We start from the raw sequence: 16,377 nt of genomic DNA, 5'->3' as shown, positions 1-16,377 counted from the left end.
CTTATTCCTTTTTATTCATTTACAAAACTTGTTGGTAGAAAATCTTGAAAAGAGGGAACAAGCGAGTTGTTTTAAATTAAGTCGATGTTGAAACAAGCATGTGGGAGAATTAAAATATAGAAGAACAATAGACGCCACAACTAATAAAGAAATCAATTAAAATCCTTTAGAAGTGATGAAAACAGAAATGTAAAGTCACACTCTTTCAATTCAAAGAAAAAGAGCTAATGTTTGTAACTTGTAAATTCTGGACTCGCATGTGCCATTTCCAGCAGCAGGAGGGTGTGTGTGTGTGTGTGTGTGTGTGTGTGTGTGTCGACTAATTGGACATTTCCTAAGCTTTGTTATCTGCTGCTGCAGACACCACGGGGACAGAAGGAGGAGTCTGAGAACATTTTTAACTGTCATTCGTCTTCTTGGGGGGGGGGGGTTCTATTTCTCACCCTCCCCAAATACTGATTCACGCTGTCAGAAGATTCTTCTGATTTTGTCGTGTAAAACAAACGCGAGGCGGAGAGGGATCACGTGTGCTGGACAGTGGCTGTGATATGGCACACCCCCGGCTTTCAACACGCCCACCTTGGAGAGGGGGGGGGGGGGGGGGCACACCACTGTACGGGGGAGGGGACAACTCTCTCTACTTGGTCTCTTTCCCTTCGCCTCCTCCCTCTGCAGCTCACATATGTCTGAGAGAGAGTGCCTGTGCATCGGACATGTGACCGGCAGGCATCGCCTCCATTTTAACTCTTTGAGAATCGCATTGCAGGGAAGAGAGTTGGGCAGAGGAGGGGGGAGGGGGGGGGGGGGGAGTAGAGGGGAGAAAAGCCCTAGCGTGAAGGCACAATATAAAGAAAAAATGAAAGTAATGATAGAGATTGGAAGGCAGAAAGAGACACACTTATGACAACAAGCAGTGCTTCAGTGTGTGGCCCTTGCTTTGGGCAGCCATTGGTCAGATGTTCGGAGGTGTGAGAGTGGGCGGGGTTCAACCGCATCTTTCTTAAAGTGACAGCGTCTCTCCCCTTTTCACCCAAAGCAGAGAATCCGTCTGTTTGGGCGTAAAGTATTTGATCATTGCCAGTAGGGCAGCATGGGTTCATGGTTTCGTCGTTTATTTATTTAACTTTTACATCTGTTTGAGTTTCACGTCGCGGTCAAACGGATTGCGAGTCAAATGCCTAGCGAGCAAGTAGCATGCCATTTGAATGTTCTGTATATTAACCAACAATTAGAATAATCGTCCACATTCAAATAATGTTCCAAAAATCTTACGCTATGATGAATGCAGATAGAAATCTCTCCCACTGAAGAAAACGCAGGTATCGGTGGGGTTTGCAGCTAAAGAACAAGAGCCAGCTAACATCAGCCCCCATAAAGGCTGGAACATGCTTCTGCGTCTGCCGTTACGTTGCATCTGGCCAAAGGCTGCGCAAAGCAAAGGCCACACACACGTCCTTATAGTCCGCCAATGACAGGTTGTATCGGTGGTATTTACAGATTGTATCGGTGGTCATATTTACAGATTTCTTCCGACAAAAACTCTTCAAACTGATTCATTATCTCGTAAAAATTCTTTGTTTTAATAATGTCGGAATTATGCTCTGAAACCGGAAATGTGAGACTTCTGAAAGAATGTAGTTGGCAGACCAATCACAGCCTTGCGGGCTGTGTGAGCTCACGTAGAACAATGGGTCGACACACGCACGAGGGGGTGAAAAGGCAGCAAGAGGCTCTTGTGTCTGCGTGTCTTTGTGTTTCTCTGAAAATGCAGAAGCATAAACTAGGCTTAAGTTTGTCACAGAGCAGACCCGTATGGACACAAACTAAAATATGTATATGAGAAAAACACAAATATGATTTTACAGTGATTGCCGACATACAAGGCATGAATTCAAAGAGTAGGAGAGACTACACTTATCATAGAGCTCTCCTTGTCCACTAACCCTGCCCCTAGGAAGTCCAAACATGCACAGCACCAGGCACGTGGCACTGCGTTCAGCTTCCTGCAGCTGCATCAGCGGAGCTCTTTCCTCTCCCTCCGCTCTATGTCATTTTCCAATGTGGCTCTTCGATTGAGACGCTTGAACTCCTGAGCAGAGCCCCACGTCCTACAGTTAGAAGGGCTCTCAGTGGATGACACATTGTAAATCTGAACCATGTGCTGGTGCAGACTCCCGGTGAGTCCTGGGGGAACACCAGCCACCAATTCATTCCAGAATTGAATACATCTCTGGGTCCGAACATAGAGCGCCAGCCTGTAGACTCGTTTCATTCTCCTACACAAACACGTACAGGGCTATCTGGGGCTTAGTGCCTTGCTCAAGATGGCTGACCCGACGAGTGTACGAGAAAAAACATTTCAGTTGGACTATTTATCAAAAATAAAATGATACATGTAAAATCCTTAAGATCAACGTCCTGACTAAAAAGGGATGACACTAAAAGTTCTCAAGAAGAACGTGATTTTTAGAAATGTCCCCCAGTTATTACCACACAACACCTTTATTATTTTACAAAAAGGCTTCTAAAAGTGAAGAAAAGAATTCTGAGCCCTTTGTATGGCTTTTCTAAAGATCCTAAAGACCCAAACTAAAGGAACTAAGGATGCTAAATTTACCGTTTCAGAATAATAATATAAAGCATAAAAATAAAATAAATGCAAACAACTTAGTTCGAATGTATAAGTCCATAATACTTGTTGCATATTTAAATAAAAGAACTCATCTGTGAGTGCAAACAGTGAACAATGCAGCCCTTTGGGCTGCGATCACACAACGTGGATCCAGAGAAAAGCGACCAGAGGGACAAAGTCCTGCGGCGGCTCTTTGATCCATCCCTGTACGCCGCTGCTCCACCGTTACTCATCAGAGCCACGTCATTGGTTTGCTCACCAACATCCGCCCCACGGGTTTCAATCGAGGCCCCTTGGTGGAGCGATTGGTTTTGGGCATCAACGGAGACACAAACCACCCCTTCACTCTCCTCCCCACGTCCTGTTGGTGAGGAGCATTGGATTGTTGGATACTCGGGAGCACTCGGGCTGCGGTTTTACGTTTCCCCTCGTGCTCTGGTATCATCGTTTGATCAGAAACGGCCGCTGGCGGCGCGGACAGATGAGGTCGTACACTTGGCAAAGGCTGTGACGAAAACCACTATTGAGTTGCATTGTGGGAAAAGAGGAAGTCTCCAAGTCGTAATGTTTCCGTCTGGGCTACTTTGATTTGACAGTTTCTTTTTTAAATCTGTGTCTGAGACCCCAACATAATAAAAGTACTAAGCTAAATATAATGTTGTATTTTACAAATGAAGATCATTTCATCTATCGGCTTCAGAGCAGGGCGGCTGAGTCCGTCTGAAGGTTTCATGCGGTTTGGTTCGACATGTGGATGCAACATTAATATGCTTAGAGGGCCATTTCTAATTGTTTTAAAGGCTTCACTGAGCCCCAATTTTCTAACATCTTATTAGTTATGTTGATCAATGAATGTAGTCATTACAATGTAGCTCATTAATGTTCTCAATAAGGAAAATAGTGGAAATACATTTAGTTTCATTATAAGAACTCAATATTAATTGTTTCCAATTTGAAAACAACCCTTAAAACTAATAAAATGAGAATCCACCAAATATTCTCACACTCACACACAAAGAAAACAGAAAAAGCTGTAACGTTAATTAATTGTAAATCAAAAAATTGTTTTGGTGAGAATAAATCCAGCCACTAGAAGGGAATATTCTCACAGGAATCTTGTGTCTTCACCCAAGTAATCACTCAAGTTACAGTAGGTCATTGGGACGTCTTGATGACAGAGCAGGAAACTATTCAGAATAAAACAAAAAAGTTGTTCTGGGGCCTTTTGAAAAGTAGCTCATGAAAAGATCTGCATTGTACACATCTCTAGTATGAATACACTTGTCTAGTCTACGGAGAGAATGATTAAAGCTTTCAGAACGTCTGTCTATTCTACTTCCATAGCATTTACTTTACATTCATTTTATCTAATAAACAAAATATTTGTATTGTAGAATGCCTTATTTGCATTTTACAATATGACATTTTCAAAAGGGTTTGTCATTTATAAAATATTGTACTACTGCAAGTGCTAAACTTGATGATGATCATGGTAACATCTATTAGTTCAAATGTTAAAATCAACAATTAATACAAAAAATACAAAAGTAGAAAACAAGTTCCTTCATGAAGTGTTTTTTCTTTGAGTTGATTGTTTGGAAAAAATATTTACATTATTTTACCCGAAAGAAAACTTTCTACGGGAAAAAGAAATATGGAAACTAAGTATATGAAATATGAAAAAATTAATGTTAATGGGGAGCAACCAAATACTTACACTGAAATTAAAAAATTCCACAGCGGTCACTGTTGTGAAGCTGCACTTTGTGAGATAATAAACTGCTGCAGATGGAACTGGTTTTTTAATAGTATTAAAGAAAGCTTCAGTCTTGGAATAGAATATTACATTCTTTCTTCTAAAATCTTTTTCTCTACGCCTGCTTTGAAGCTTCTTGTTTGAACTGAAATCAGTCAGGAGCACAGCTTCCTCCTTTAAATCTCTTTAAAAGCATTTGGTTCCTGGCCAATGAAGCGCTTGGATTTAACTACGATCCCGCCCCTTCCACCCACATTGTCACACTCATTTCCCCAAAACACTTTGTACTCAGACTGCTACGCTGCAGATTTTAAAATGTATTTTTGCTTGTTTCGAGTTTTCAGCGTGAGTGTAAATATTTAAATTCAGTCTGAAACGAATTAATACGGTAATAAAAATAGAAAAACATTTAAAGCGAGCCAATATTGGTCAAAATAAATTCAATTCAATTCAATTCAATTTACAACAACGTGTAACTCGTCATTGTAGCGTTTGTTTACAAAAATGTGCCTCATGCACAGTAAGACTCACTGTGCATGAGGCACATTTTTGTATACGTCTGTACCGAGTTGTTCTCTGGCAGGAAAGGGCTCGCCGACCTCTGGCCTTTCTGAAAAGCTGGAAGTGTGTGGAGCGGTTGCAGAAGAAAGTCTGAGTTCAGCCGTACACTTTATGGAAACTTTACTCAACTGACTTTAACAGTCCTTAAAAAACGCACACATTCAGTCAGTGGGGGACCAGGGTCTCACCCACTAACCCGGTGCCCTGTAATGCACAACAACCACTCTCATTCACAGAATGCCCTTTGAGCAATAGTACCCCACAACGCAATGTGTCGCCCCCCCCCACCCCACAGAAACACGTGCACGTGTTTGAATGCTCGTTTAACAAAAGGATCGTTTAGCGAATTCCTTAGCTTAGCATTAACAAGTCATGTGTGTCATCACAGCGCCAAACAATTCAATTCCTCTGGGATTAAATCAACACAAACTACTGCTGTACAGTTGGTCCTTCTGACACAAAGCAAGATATCCACATATAAAATAACAATGGAAGTACAGAAGGACAAAGCAACTACAATTATTCTTTCTGAATGATACAGATAAAAAGGAGGGAATTTTTTTTTTTAAATCCCTATTTTTAAAGAAATTGTAAAAGCTTTCAGTAGCAACAGAAACATGAGACTATTGGAGTTTAGGAGCACTGACTTTCGTATCCAGCTCTTACCAATAGGTCTGTACATGAGGAATAACTGGCTCCCGATTTCTGCAACTCTTGAGATGTATTTTTGGGACGTTCTGAGCACCACATCCCAGTTACAAGACAATATACGTACGGCGTGCATCTCTAAATCCATCCACAGCACAAGCGCTCAGGGAAAAACAAATAGTCATCATGGATTTTGCGGTGAAATGTCGCTTTAAATGATACCAACCAGTTTGAAAGACCGGACCCGCAGTTCACGCGCTGTATGTCACTGTGGAGGAGGACCGGAGAGAGCCCCCCCCCGCCCGTGTACTCACACACATGCAGGAGGGGACCCCTCCACCACACAGACCGCGACCTCTGGGCCCTAACCACCCCCCCCTCTTCTGTCTTTTACTAATTTCTAGCTCTTCCTCTATACCGCTCCTCCTTGTGTGTGTGTGTGTATCCAGATGTGTGTGTGTGTGTGTGTGTGTGTGTGTGTGTGTGTGTGTGTGTGTGTGTGTGTGTGTGTGTGTACAGTAAAAGACAGAGCCAGAGTGGAGGAGGAGAAACAATAAAGTAGGAGACACAGAGAGGGGAGAGAGAGAGAGAAAGAGAGAGACAGATGGTTTGGCAGAGGAGTGGGAGGGGGGGAGGGCTTCTTAAAGAGACAGGACTCCCTTACCCCTTCACCTACATAGAGGCCTCTCTTCATCTCCTCTCTCCCTCACTTTCTCCTCGGCGTCGACACTTTCTTTCCTCCCCTCTCGGTCTTCCTGTGGCTCCGGCATAAAGAGCCTTTGTTGTTACGTTATTCCTTCAACTATGTCTTATGATTAAGTGGGATCATATGCTTTGTATTCTTTTTGTGTGGTCATCACTGCCTATAAGCCGATGTGAATTTAATATGTCATTAGATTGTACTCAATGGGTTGGAGACTCACACTAGAGGCAGAAAGTGAACACAGCACTCAACATGACATCCACCACTGTTGGTGTGAGCCCATCTCCATGACAACTGGAACCTACATTTCCCAGAATGCCACTTTTTCAACCTGCCTCCAAAGTGTTATCATGAGATCAATAAGGGGAGGTATTGTAAGAAATGGATGCACATCCTCAGTGTTCTGTGAAAATGCAGTTCAATGTTCAGAGGAATAAAAACCTAGATGCTGAATATACTCTACACCGATTATTATTATTATTAATACTGCATTAACACAGTACATTGTATTGTGTTAATTCTTTTTAATGCATTATTGGCAATGGAGGTTTTTACATGGACTGTTCTATTGATAAAGTAACTACATCTGCAGCAGCACCTTTCTAGAATCGAAAGAATAATGTTTCATTTCTAAATGATATCTGACACATCCAGCACGCTCAGCCAATCACAAAGTCAGCCGTCAGACTAACGTTAGAGGTGAAGTTAAGAGCATGTGCTAATGTTTGTGGGGACTGGAACTCTCTGGAAGTGTGCACGGAGAGGGGTTGGAGCAGTGTGTTTTTGCGGGAGTGAGAGTGAGTGAGGGGAGGAGCCATCACTCTGCAGCCCGAGCGACCGCCTCCTTTACAAGCCCTGCCGCCCGACGATTGGTCGCACCCCCCTCGCTACCTCCGCCCACAGACCCTCCTCCTCGCTGGCCAGAGAGGGAAGGCGAGCCATGGCGTGCTGCTGCTTCCCCGTGTGTGTGTGTGTGTGTGTGTGTGTGTGTGTGTGTGTCTGCCACAGCTACTCGCGCACAGACATGCATGATACATTTGGAGTGCAACAGAAAAGAAGCTGCAAAGGAAAATAAGAGGAAATATATATTTCTAACGACGGCACAGTAAAAGATTTATTGGTCCTTGAGAGTTAGAGGAAAAAACTGGGACAAATTTTAAAAGGCCGTAAAAAGATTCTTACAAAACGACTTAAGAATGGTTCCCTCAAAGGGAAAAAATGGACACCGAATCAGAGTTATTATCTGAACTGCTGACCTATTTCGATGAGACGGTGCACAGATGTACAGTAGAAGTGTCTGCTTGGACCACCGTGAAAACAACCACACAAAACAGTGTTCAGGAAAAGCTGGTTGCCCACAACCACGGACTCAAAAGTGTCAAACAAGACGTACGCGTCCTCACCATGAAATGCATCCTGTTCCTACGTTCCTACACAGAGGTGCTGATGCAGCGCTGACACCAAGCCTGCTAGAGTCCATCAAAATAAAGCAAAAAGATCGGTAAGATTTGAAGATTCGACCACAACGGCATCATGGCGGTAACCAAATAAAAACACCTTTACAAGCTCTCAATCCAAAAATCCCACAGACTTAAATTGAGTGGGATCCGAATAACGGGCTGGACATGGTGGATTAGAGTGGGAGGGGACGAAAGGGTCTCTACACTGAACGGGTTTATGGAACTGAAATGAACGTTAAAACGGCGACGTGAGGAAAAGATTCTGAATCCTAAGACGCAGCTTAGGTTCGTCTTTGAGTTACTAAATAAAAAAGTGTTTTGGTACAAGCCAAAGAGTAAAAGTTTTTCATTGCTAAAAATGAGAAAACATTAAAGGGGAAAAGTCTTGGCAAAGGCCCCATAAATGTGTGTCATATAAGTATGCGAAAAAGTAAATGAAATGGACAACCTGCCAACTTATGCCGAGTGTAACTGCAAATGTATTCACGGCTGGTAATGAATATAAGAACTACCACTAAAAATCAAATCTGACGAAATAATAAACACAAAAATAAATATTGTTTGTAAATATTGGAATTTTTATCCCACTACAACTACGCCTTAAATATATCTAAATACATGGGTCTTTGATGTGCTTTCCCTCAGAAACTGTGTGCATTTTTGCAGTCTGCATTGGGATTTTTATGTATTTATTAAATCATAAATTAAAGAATGGCTTCAAATGGACTAGCATGGCTCTGTTTGGTATCGGCATCCTTCAGGAGGTTCAAAGATTTTAGTGAGTGTTGCTGCCGTTCTAGCTTTGACTTCCACAGCCTAACAATAGGTCACACACACACACACACACACACACACACCTGATCTCTGCCTGACGTAAATTTTAATCAATTTCGTGGTGAATATTACGACGTCCCTCTGATTTACGGCAGTCATTTTTGATTCAGGCAGACATGCAAGTATAGTGCTTGTCTATGACACTGAAAGGGTGGGGGGAGGCCATGGGCGTCTCCCCTTGCAGCCCATAGGAGTATGGTGGGGGAGGGGGGTTCAGCACAAACACTTATAGAATGTAAAGACAGAATTGAGCTGCAACTTCCCTTTCCAGGACTCCCCACTGAATATGCACCCTTCCGCCATTCATTCACTTTCTCTCTCACACACACACACACACACACACGTTTCAGATATCCTCAGATTTGCCTGGTTTCTACCGACTTTTGATGACGTAGGTGGAATATTAGTGCAGGAATTAGTGCACGTCGTACCTATCTATTCAACATTGTACACACAAACACACAATAAAAAAGAACCCTCTGTTTGGCCAAAAGATAATTCCCTAATTGATGTTCCTATTTACGGTTGCTTAACCTTAACTGTAACATGAACTCAATTATTGTTATAATCCTTGTTAACTCAATGACACACAACTCCGAAACCACTGGTTGTGTCGCCGTGTCGGAGCAGACCAGCAGCCGCTTGGAAGCTCCGCTTCACCCACGGCTTCGCCATTTTGCCCTCGCTGCCCGACGTGGAGCGACTCCCCTCTGCGTGGATGCACCACGTGTTGTGGAGGCCACGGAAGGCCCCCAGCTCGCCGCACGAGTCACCTCCAACGCGGTGGCTCCTCAATAGCACCGACACCAACGAATGATTTACCCACCCGCTGGAGATTAGAGGAGTACACACAGCCCCCCCCCCCCCCCCCCCGCTGCCATGTTGGGTCTCCCAAACATGGAGAGCTTACTGTTGGACCTGAAGCGACATGGTTGCCTGACGTCACCTGTCCACGGAAGAAGTCCCCACGGGGGTTCGGGCCCATTTCTGACCGACACACAGGACGCCAAGTGACTCGCTGATGCATTTTAACTCTCGCGGGGCGAGCCCGCCGCCCCCCCACCCAAAAAAAAGCCCCCTGCTCACATTCAAACATTCTGCAATATTCACGCAAATATATCGAGATATTACTCAAGGTGTTGCGCCAAATATGTCTGGAGACAACAACGAACCAAAGCGATTTTAACCCACGTCCACGGGCACAATATTTTTTCCATGTACACAAAAGCGCGCGCGCTCACGTGAGGCCAAATGGCGGAACATGGCTCACTGAGCTCCCCGCGTATCTGTGCCAAAGGTTACAGGCATGACCGACGGTCTGAAGGCGGGTTCCACGATCACGTCTCTTCCCAGAGCAGCTGACCCACGGTGGAGTCCACTTCGTCCACGGGAGCGAGCCCCGGTCTGAGCTACAGGTCCATTCAAACGCTGCGGGACTCCAGTGGCTTTTTAACCACAGACATCTGCATAACTGGCTCGTTTAACAAAGGCAAAAAGGCTCGGTAATAGTAGTATTGTAACATTGTAGAATACTAGTTATAAATTAACTAAAACTACAGAGCTGCGTTTTGGCAAGAAACAATTGAGCTTGAGCTGAGGATTAATGCACTATTTATTCAACACAATTGGAAATATTTATATAACTCCGTTATATCACACAAAGCCTCAAAATGTATATTTTGGCTGGATATATTCGACCCAAGCCCCCCCCTCCCCGACGAAACGTAATTATCAGATTGTGCCCATGTGAATCCGTCAAAATAAACTAGCAGACGAGTTATTTAAATTATTCAACAATTTTGCACAAAACTCCACACACATATATACACACGCACACACAAACAGAATCATGTCTGTGCCCAACTGAAGTTTAAAAGAACAGAAACTATACGACACACATTTCCCAAATGTGAGCAAAATGTCCTTATTTTGAAACCATGTTTTTCCTGCCAAGGCCCCCTGTAGCTTCCATCATTATTCAACCAACACAAGCATTAAAGTCAAGAGGAACCCCCCCCCCCCCCTCCCAGTTAAAGGTGTCACAGGTTAGTCCCACAGAGTGGGTGCTCCCCACGATCATCGGCAACAACAGAAGCTCAGCAACCCCTAAAAGGCCATTTGTAGCGTACCACGCGTGTAGTGCGTTGTGACACAAAGTAGACACACTTAGCAGTGGTCTTTTTTGGGGGGGGGGGGGGGGGGAGAAGGGTGTCATGCTCAATGCTGTTTACCTTTGCTTCTTGGGGACGGAGTGCTCGACCTCAATACGCTTCCCTTGGAGTTCCACTTTACCTGAAAAACAAAAACGGGCGGTTCAAAAAGCACACGGAGGCTAAATGCTAACAGGTTACGGCTACTCGGAGGGCTATGTGGACATGTTCTGCACACGTTACGACTTAGTGTGTGTGTGTGTGTGTGGGGGGGGGGGGCAGCTAACAACTTCATTCGAAAAAGGGCCAACTAAAAAGCGTGAAGTGAATGGTGTAGGGGGGGGGGTCACTCGTGTCCGATATAGAGCTCCACACTAATAATAAAAGTGGCCCGTTATGCAGCTGTGTCTCATTTAGAGCCAGCACGCTGTAGCGACGTGCCATCTCGGTGAGTTTGGCGTTTCCGTCTAGCATAAGAAGTGGAGGAGCTGACATGGCGACCTTGCCCCCCCCCCACCCACCCCCGTTACGTTAAATATTGTCATTTATTCTTCGACCATAACGGTGACCCCCCAGGCCGACCGCCGCATTCGTGGTGGCGTCCGGTCCGCTTGGACGAGCCTTCGCGGGGGCGGACACTGGTCCATCTTTGTCACGGTGGGGGGGGGGGGGGGGGGCTCAAAGGGGGAGGGGAGGCTCCACACCACACCACAGGAGGAGCCCCACGAAGGCTGCGCGTGCAAGACATTACAACACCGCTCATTCATTCACAAGTCGTTTTCTTACAATGCATTAATAATACTATTACGGAGTAGTGCTCGGCGTTGGCCCGTGGGCTTACGCTTCGGGCCCCCCCACCCAACCAAAAGTTGAATGGCTCCCCTGTGCCTATGGCTCACCCAGACGCCATTAAACTAGCGGCAATGTAATCCTTGTGTGCATTTATTTGTAGGCGGTGTGTTCCGGGGGGGGGGGGGGGGGGGAGAAGCGGGCAGTAGGAAAGGTGTGAACGCCGCGGCACGCCGCTGCCTTTACGAATGAATGGAATTTAAAAAATAATGTGGTGCACGTTTACTCACCGGAAAACGTCTCGATAGCCTTCATGGCCCACTGGTCGTCCGGACAATCCACAAACGCATAGCCCGTCTTCATGAGGAACTGACCCGAGTACGGGATCTTGTGCTCGTCGAAGGTTTTCCCCAAGTCTTCAGCGGTCACGCTGTCGCTTAGATTCCCAATGTACAGCTTGTGCATGGTGGTACTTGTGTGTCCAAGTCCAAGGAAACAAACAAAGCAAAGCCCGGAGAAGAAAAGAAGAAGAAAAAACTGATATCGAAGCCAGCAAAATAAAAGTTTCTCTCCTGAATTTGCCAAAAGCGCAACAAGAAATTGCCACAGTCGCAGCGAGGAAATCCCACTGTGGGAAATAATGTCTTTAAAAAAAAGTGTTGATTCTTCGCAGCAAACTTTTTTTTTTTAAAAGGTGTAAAAACAGATGGTAGCGTTGAATTTAGCCGTAAATCCAGTAAAAGGAGCGGAGCAGGAGGAGATTTCCAGGCGGCCCCTGCGAGATGGTTGTACTGGTGGATCTGGTGATGGGTCTACGGTGGGTGCGCGAGGAACACACTATGGCGGGATCAGGGCTGTAATGTCTCTCTCTCTTCTCTCTCTTCTCTCTCTCTTCTCTCTCTTCTCTCTCTCTCTCTGACGCCGCCCCTCCGCGAACTGGATTCGCGTTTTTTTTTTTTTTCCTTTTTTGTTTGCAAAGAGGAAACCACGTGGTCTGTTTGGAGTAGGTTAGGGAGAGGAGGGAGGGTACAACACACACCCCCATTCGCATCCGAGGGGGGGGGGGAGTTTCACCATATATGCGCGTGCGCTCGAACGTGCACCCACCCCGAGATCACACACACACACACACACCTTTTAATTTTGCACTGTACTCGTGCTCGCGGCGGGGCGAAGTGACCGCATGCACATCGGAACGCGCGGCGCACATTGGGCTCCACGGAGGGGCGTGGCATACTGGTGACGCTGCAAGCTGGTTACGATGCCTTCACTCACTCCGACCCCTGACATGAGTGCCAGGGTGGGAGTCGATCGCCCCCCCCCCCCCCCACCCCACCCTCTGGATGTGAAGCGTTGTGAACAAGTTAGTCCTCACGGTGTTACATACGTGACATGGTGACAAAGGGTCGCGGGGGACAGATTCCACGCTGTCGGCGCGGGGGGGGGGGGGGGTTATCGCTGAAACTGCGTGGCCTCTCGTGCTTGTGGGGTGTTTTTTCCCGTCCGTGGGGCCGTAGTCCGTAGGACCCCCCCGTAGTCAAACAGACGCTTTCTTCCATATGTATCCAGAAAGCTGCGCAGATGAGACGGTGGTATTGCGCAGTTGCTGGGCTACAGCGCCGCACACCCCCACGCGCCCCTCTGCGTGGATGGATACTTTTGTTTCCAAAATGGAGGCAGTTACGGATTCAGAGGCCCGACCCCTGTCCACGCGCAATGCCTGCCAGTGGTTCCCTTTTTTTGCGCTTTGGGCGTGCAGCGTGCGCCTATCCCACGCACGTCGCGACAAGGCGGCTGGAGTTAGGCTTGTCTCCTCCTGAGCGCGAGACTTGGTAGCCCAACTCCACAGCGTGAAGGCAACGTGGCACTCTTCGTGGGCTCGCCTGGTTAGAAAATGGCTCCTATGCACAAAATGGATCCAAAGCCGTGAAACCGCTCGTACAGTCACGTCTGCCTCCATACAATCAACATGGAAAAGGAGGTAATTTTAAGAGAAAATCATTGTAAGATAATCATTTAAAATACTTGGCCGTGTGAGAGGGTGTCTGTACAAACAAAAAACATCCAATTGATTTTTGTTTCAACAAGTGACTCTTGGTTTTAGTCTTTTTTTCCCCCCATAGTCAACAAATCGATTAAACATTGCACCGTACAATTAACCACAAATAAAACTCATATCCCGTGTTAAAACCACAAGCGTGATACACATCTTATAATCACAGCAACATCTTCCTTCTTTCTCGTGGTGAAGGATTGATCCAATATTGTTATTACACTTTGAATAATAAGACCACTAATTGAGTGGAGCCTTGCTTCACAGCTAGCAAGTGTCAATTCAAGTGTGTAAGTGTCATTAAACTGGAATTAAGATCAGGGACTAAAACCTGTGAGGACATTGTTGTGGGCTATAAATAGCAAACAGGGTGGATGGGCCTTTCTGAATTGAGACCAGTGACTGTTGTTTTACTGGTTCATCTTTGATGAAGCTGAAGTTCTGCACGCTGTTCTGTGGCTTCATCCTCTTCTGACTGGGGGGGGGGGGGGGGCATACGATCGAGTCACCTGGCCTGAAGCTGACTCCTAATCCCTCTTCCCACCAAACTGAGCTTGTTTATGAAAGCTCTTGAAACGAAAGTCCAAGGTGATGGACATTGTGAGATTTGAATTTCCGAATTTTCTTTTGGTGAAAAGTGAGGTAAATCTTGACAATGGAGACTGTGAGATTCAGATATCTAACTTTACTGAATGAAGGCTGTAATTTCAACCACACCTGATTTCCAGTGTTTGAACAATCAAAAAAAATTCAACAATTCCCTCTAAAATGTAGTGGTATGGCATGGAAGCATCCTCCATGGCAGTGGAAACGTACCAAAAGGTGTGTGGAGGAAGAATGTCAGACCCTGTCCCCTGTGTGTGTGTGTGTGTGTGTTTTTGGGGTGGGGGGGGGGGGGGGGCTGGATAGGTCAAAGGCCTGGGGGGAATCGGGTGGTGGGTGATAGAAAGGATGAAAGTCTATCTCTTCTTCTACTTTGTCTTATTTTCATAAGTACTAAACATTGAAATACCCTGGGATTGTTTAAGATTAACATGACTTTGTTGTCTCTTTGAAATGTACATGATGGAATATTGATTCCTCTGACTGTGCCTGAGAGATATGATCACCTTCCAGGACACGACAGGAAAGGCTTTTAGAAGTCGCTATTTTAAGATTATTTTTTTTTAAAGCTACAGAATGCAAGAAAATATACAATCGTTCAATGTAAACGTCTTAGAAGCCATTCTTTTTACATAAAGCTTTAAGTTTACCTGCACCGTGTGGATGTATACAACACTATCAAATCACATGTCCATTGGAAACGTAGTGGATGAATTCATCTAAAGTCTTTCCTTGCCTGAGGTCTCCTCCTCCTCCTCTGAGCCACAGAGCTGCATTAAAAACACATCAGAGAGCCTCAGATGCCGCACACGTTCCTTTATTACCACACACTGGCGTCTACTTTGACTCAATCGTAAGGGAACAAATCATCATTGGAGCGCCAAACCCCCCCCCCCCCCCCATCCCCCACCCGCCTCCTTTGAGAAAACGTTTTGGGCAAACAAGAGATTTCATGAGATCCGTGAAAAAGAAAAAGGGAAATCCAGAGTGACACCAACCGTATCCTTTTAATTTGTAAGTCCAAATGAGCAACATGTGACATCATCTCCAGCCAGCTGCGTGATTGTCCCTCTGTTGCAGCCAGGAAACGAGAACATTTGACTGCAAATTTGACTTTATATGACAAAACATAACGTGTACTTTGTAGTCCAAGGCCCTCATTTCCACATTGATTTTGTAAGCATTCCGAAAATAATACGCTGTGATATAAAACGTGTGTCAACCTCTATTTTCATGGACTGTTTGTCCATTTGTCAGTATCTCCATATGATGCGAGATGTCGCTCAAAACCCGGGACCAGGCAGCCACAGTATTTCTGGGACTAATTCGAAGGCTTTCCACAAGTCTTTTTCTGGGAGAAGAAGCAAAGAGGCTTCTGATGGATCCATCACCAGATCCTTAGTCCCAAGGACCTCAGTGAGTGGAAATCAAGATCCTCTACTTTGGAGTGTGCAAACAGGACTTCAAAGTTTACCGTTTCTTTCCATTTCTCTTTTATTTCTTCTAAGTAGAGCCGGGTACGGACTTGTTTTGGTGAAAACGGCACCGTTCTCTCTGTCCACAGATGCCGTCGTCAAGTTCCACTCTTGTGAGGTTGTGTTGACTAGGACCTGCACGTGGGGAAAGTTGTTCGAATACTTAACGACAAACAAAGTGTAACAACACCTGGAAACATCTGCTGGTGTTGTGAAGGGTAATTTTCCTGCTGCTGCACATCAGGTACAAACATCGGGGGCCTCGCAGCGCCTCTTTTCCCCGGAGCAGCGCTGATGGGTCCATCATAAACGGCCCATTTTACGTATTTAAAAGGTGTCGTTTTTTGGGTTCCATAGCTACACACACCCGGCGCTACTCGGAGCCAATTTTGAAATAAACAGCTTTCTGTCTCATTGAGAAAGTACTTTTTGTCTAATTTCACTTGTAGCAGCTTGAAGCCAAACGGAGACGACTTCCGTGGACTGTTTCGATGACGTACAAGTCATGTAAAAATCATAAAGTATACCCTTAAAACAAACTGTAAACGATGCTAGTCGGTTTTGGCCCCGTTAAAAGGCCCAGAACAATCAAGGCTGGCCTTTCAAAATATATTGAAAAATGTTTATTCTTAAATGTGGAACGACTCTGGTTTGGTAGGAATTCTGCACTTCATTTTTTACCAAAAGGGAGTTTGATCATCAGCAGACATTTG

The 16,377-nt window shown here is 45.3% G+C and overlaps 1 protein-coding gene across 2 annotated transcripts in view; it reads right to left on the bottom strand.

Moving 5' to 3' along the window:
* igf2bp1 (insulin-like growth factor 2 mRNA binding protein 1) overlaps window positions 1-12,382 on the bottom strand; it is a 28,015-nt gene extending 15,633 nt beyond the window's left edge. For both annotated transcript variants that reach the window (XM_037476125.2, XM_037476126.2), the window contains exons 1-2: window positions 11,824-12,382; window positions 10,826-10,886 (exon numbers count right to left, since the gene is read on the bottom strand). In XM_037476125.2, the coding sequence (XP_037332022.1) occupies window positions 10,826-10,886; window positions 11,824-11,998 (236 nt within the window). In that variant the 5' untranslated portion in view covers window positions 11,999-12,382. The remainder of the gene's footprint in view (window positions 1-10,825; window positions 10,887-11,823) is intronic.
* Window positions 12,383-16,377: the final 3,995 nt, after the last annotated feature.

This window comes from Pungitius pungitius, chromosome 12 (genome assembly GCF_949316345.1).
Source record: "Pungitius pungitius chromosome 12, fPunPun2.1, whole genome shotgun sequence".
Taxonomy (NCBI): domain Eukaryota; kingdom Metazoa; phylum Chordata; class Actinopteri; order Perciformes; family Gasterosteidae; genus Pungitius; species Pungitius pungitius.
Note: the sequence above shows the minus strand (reverse complement) of the source record. Positions and strands in the feature narration are given on the sequence as shown.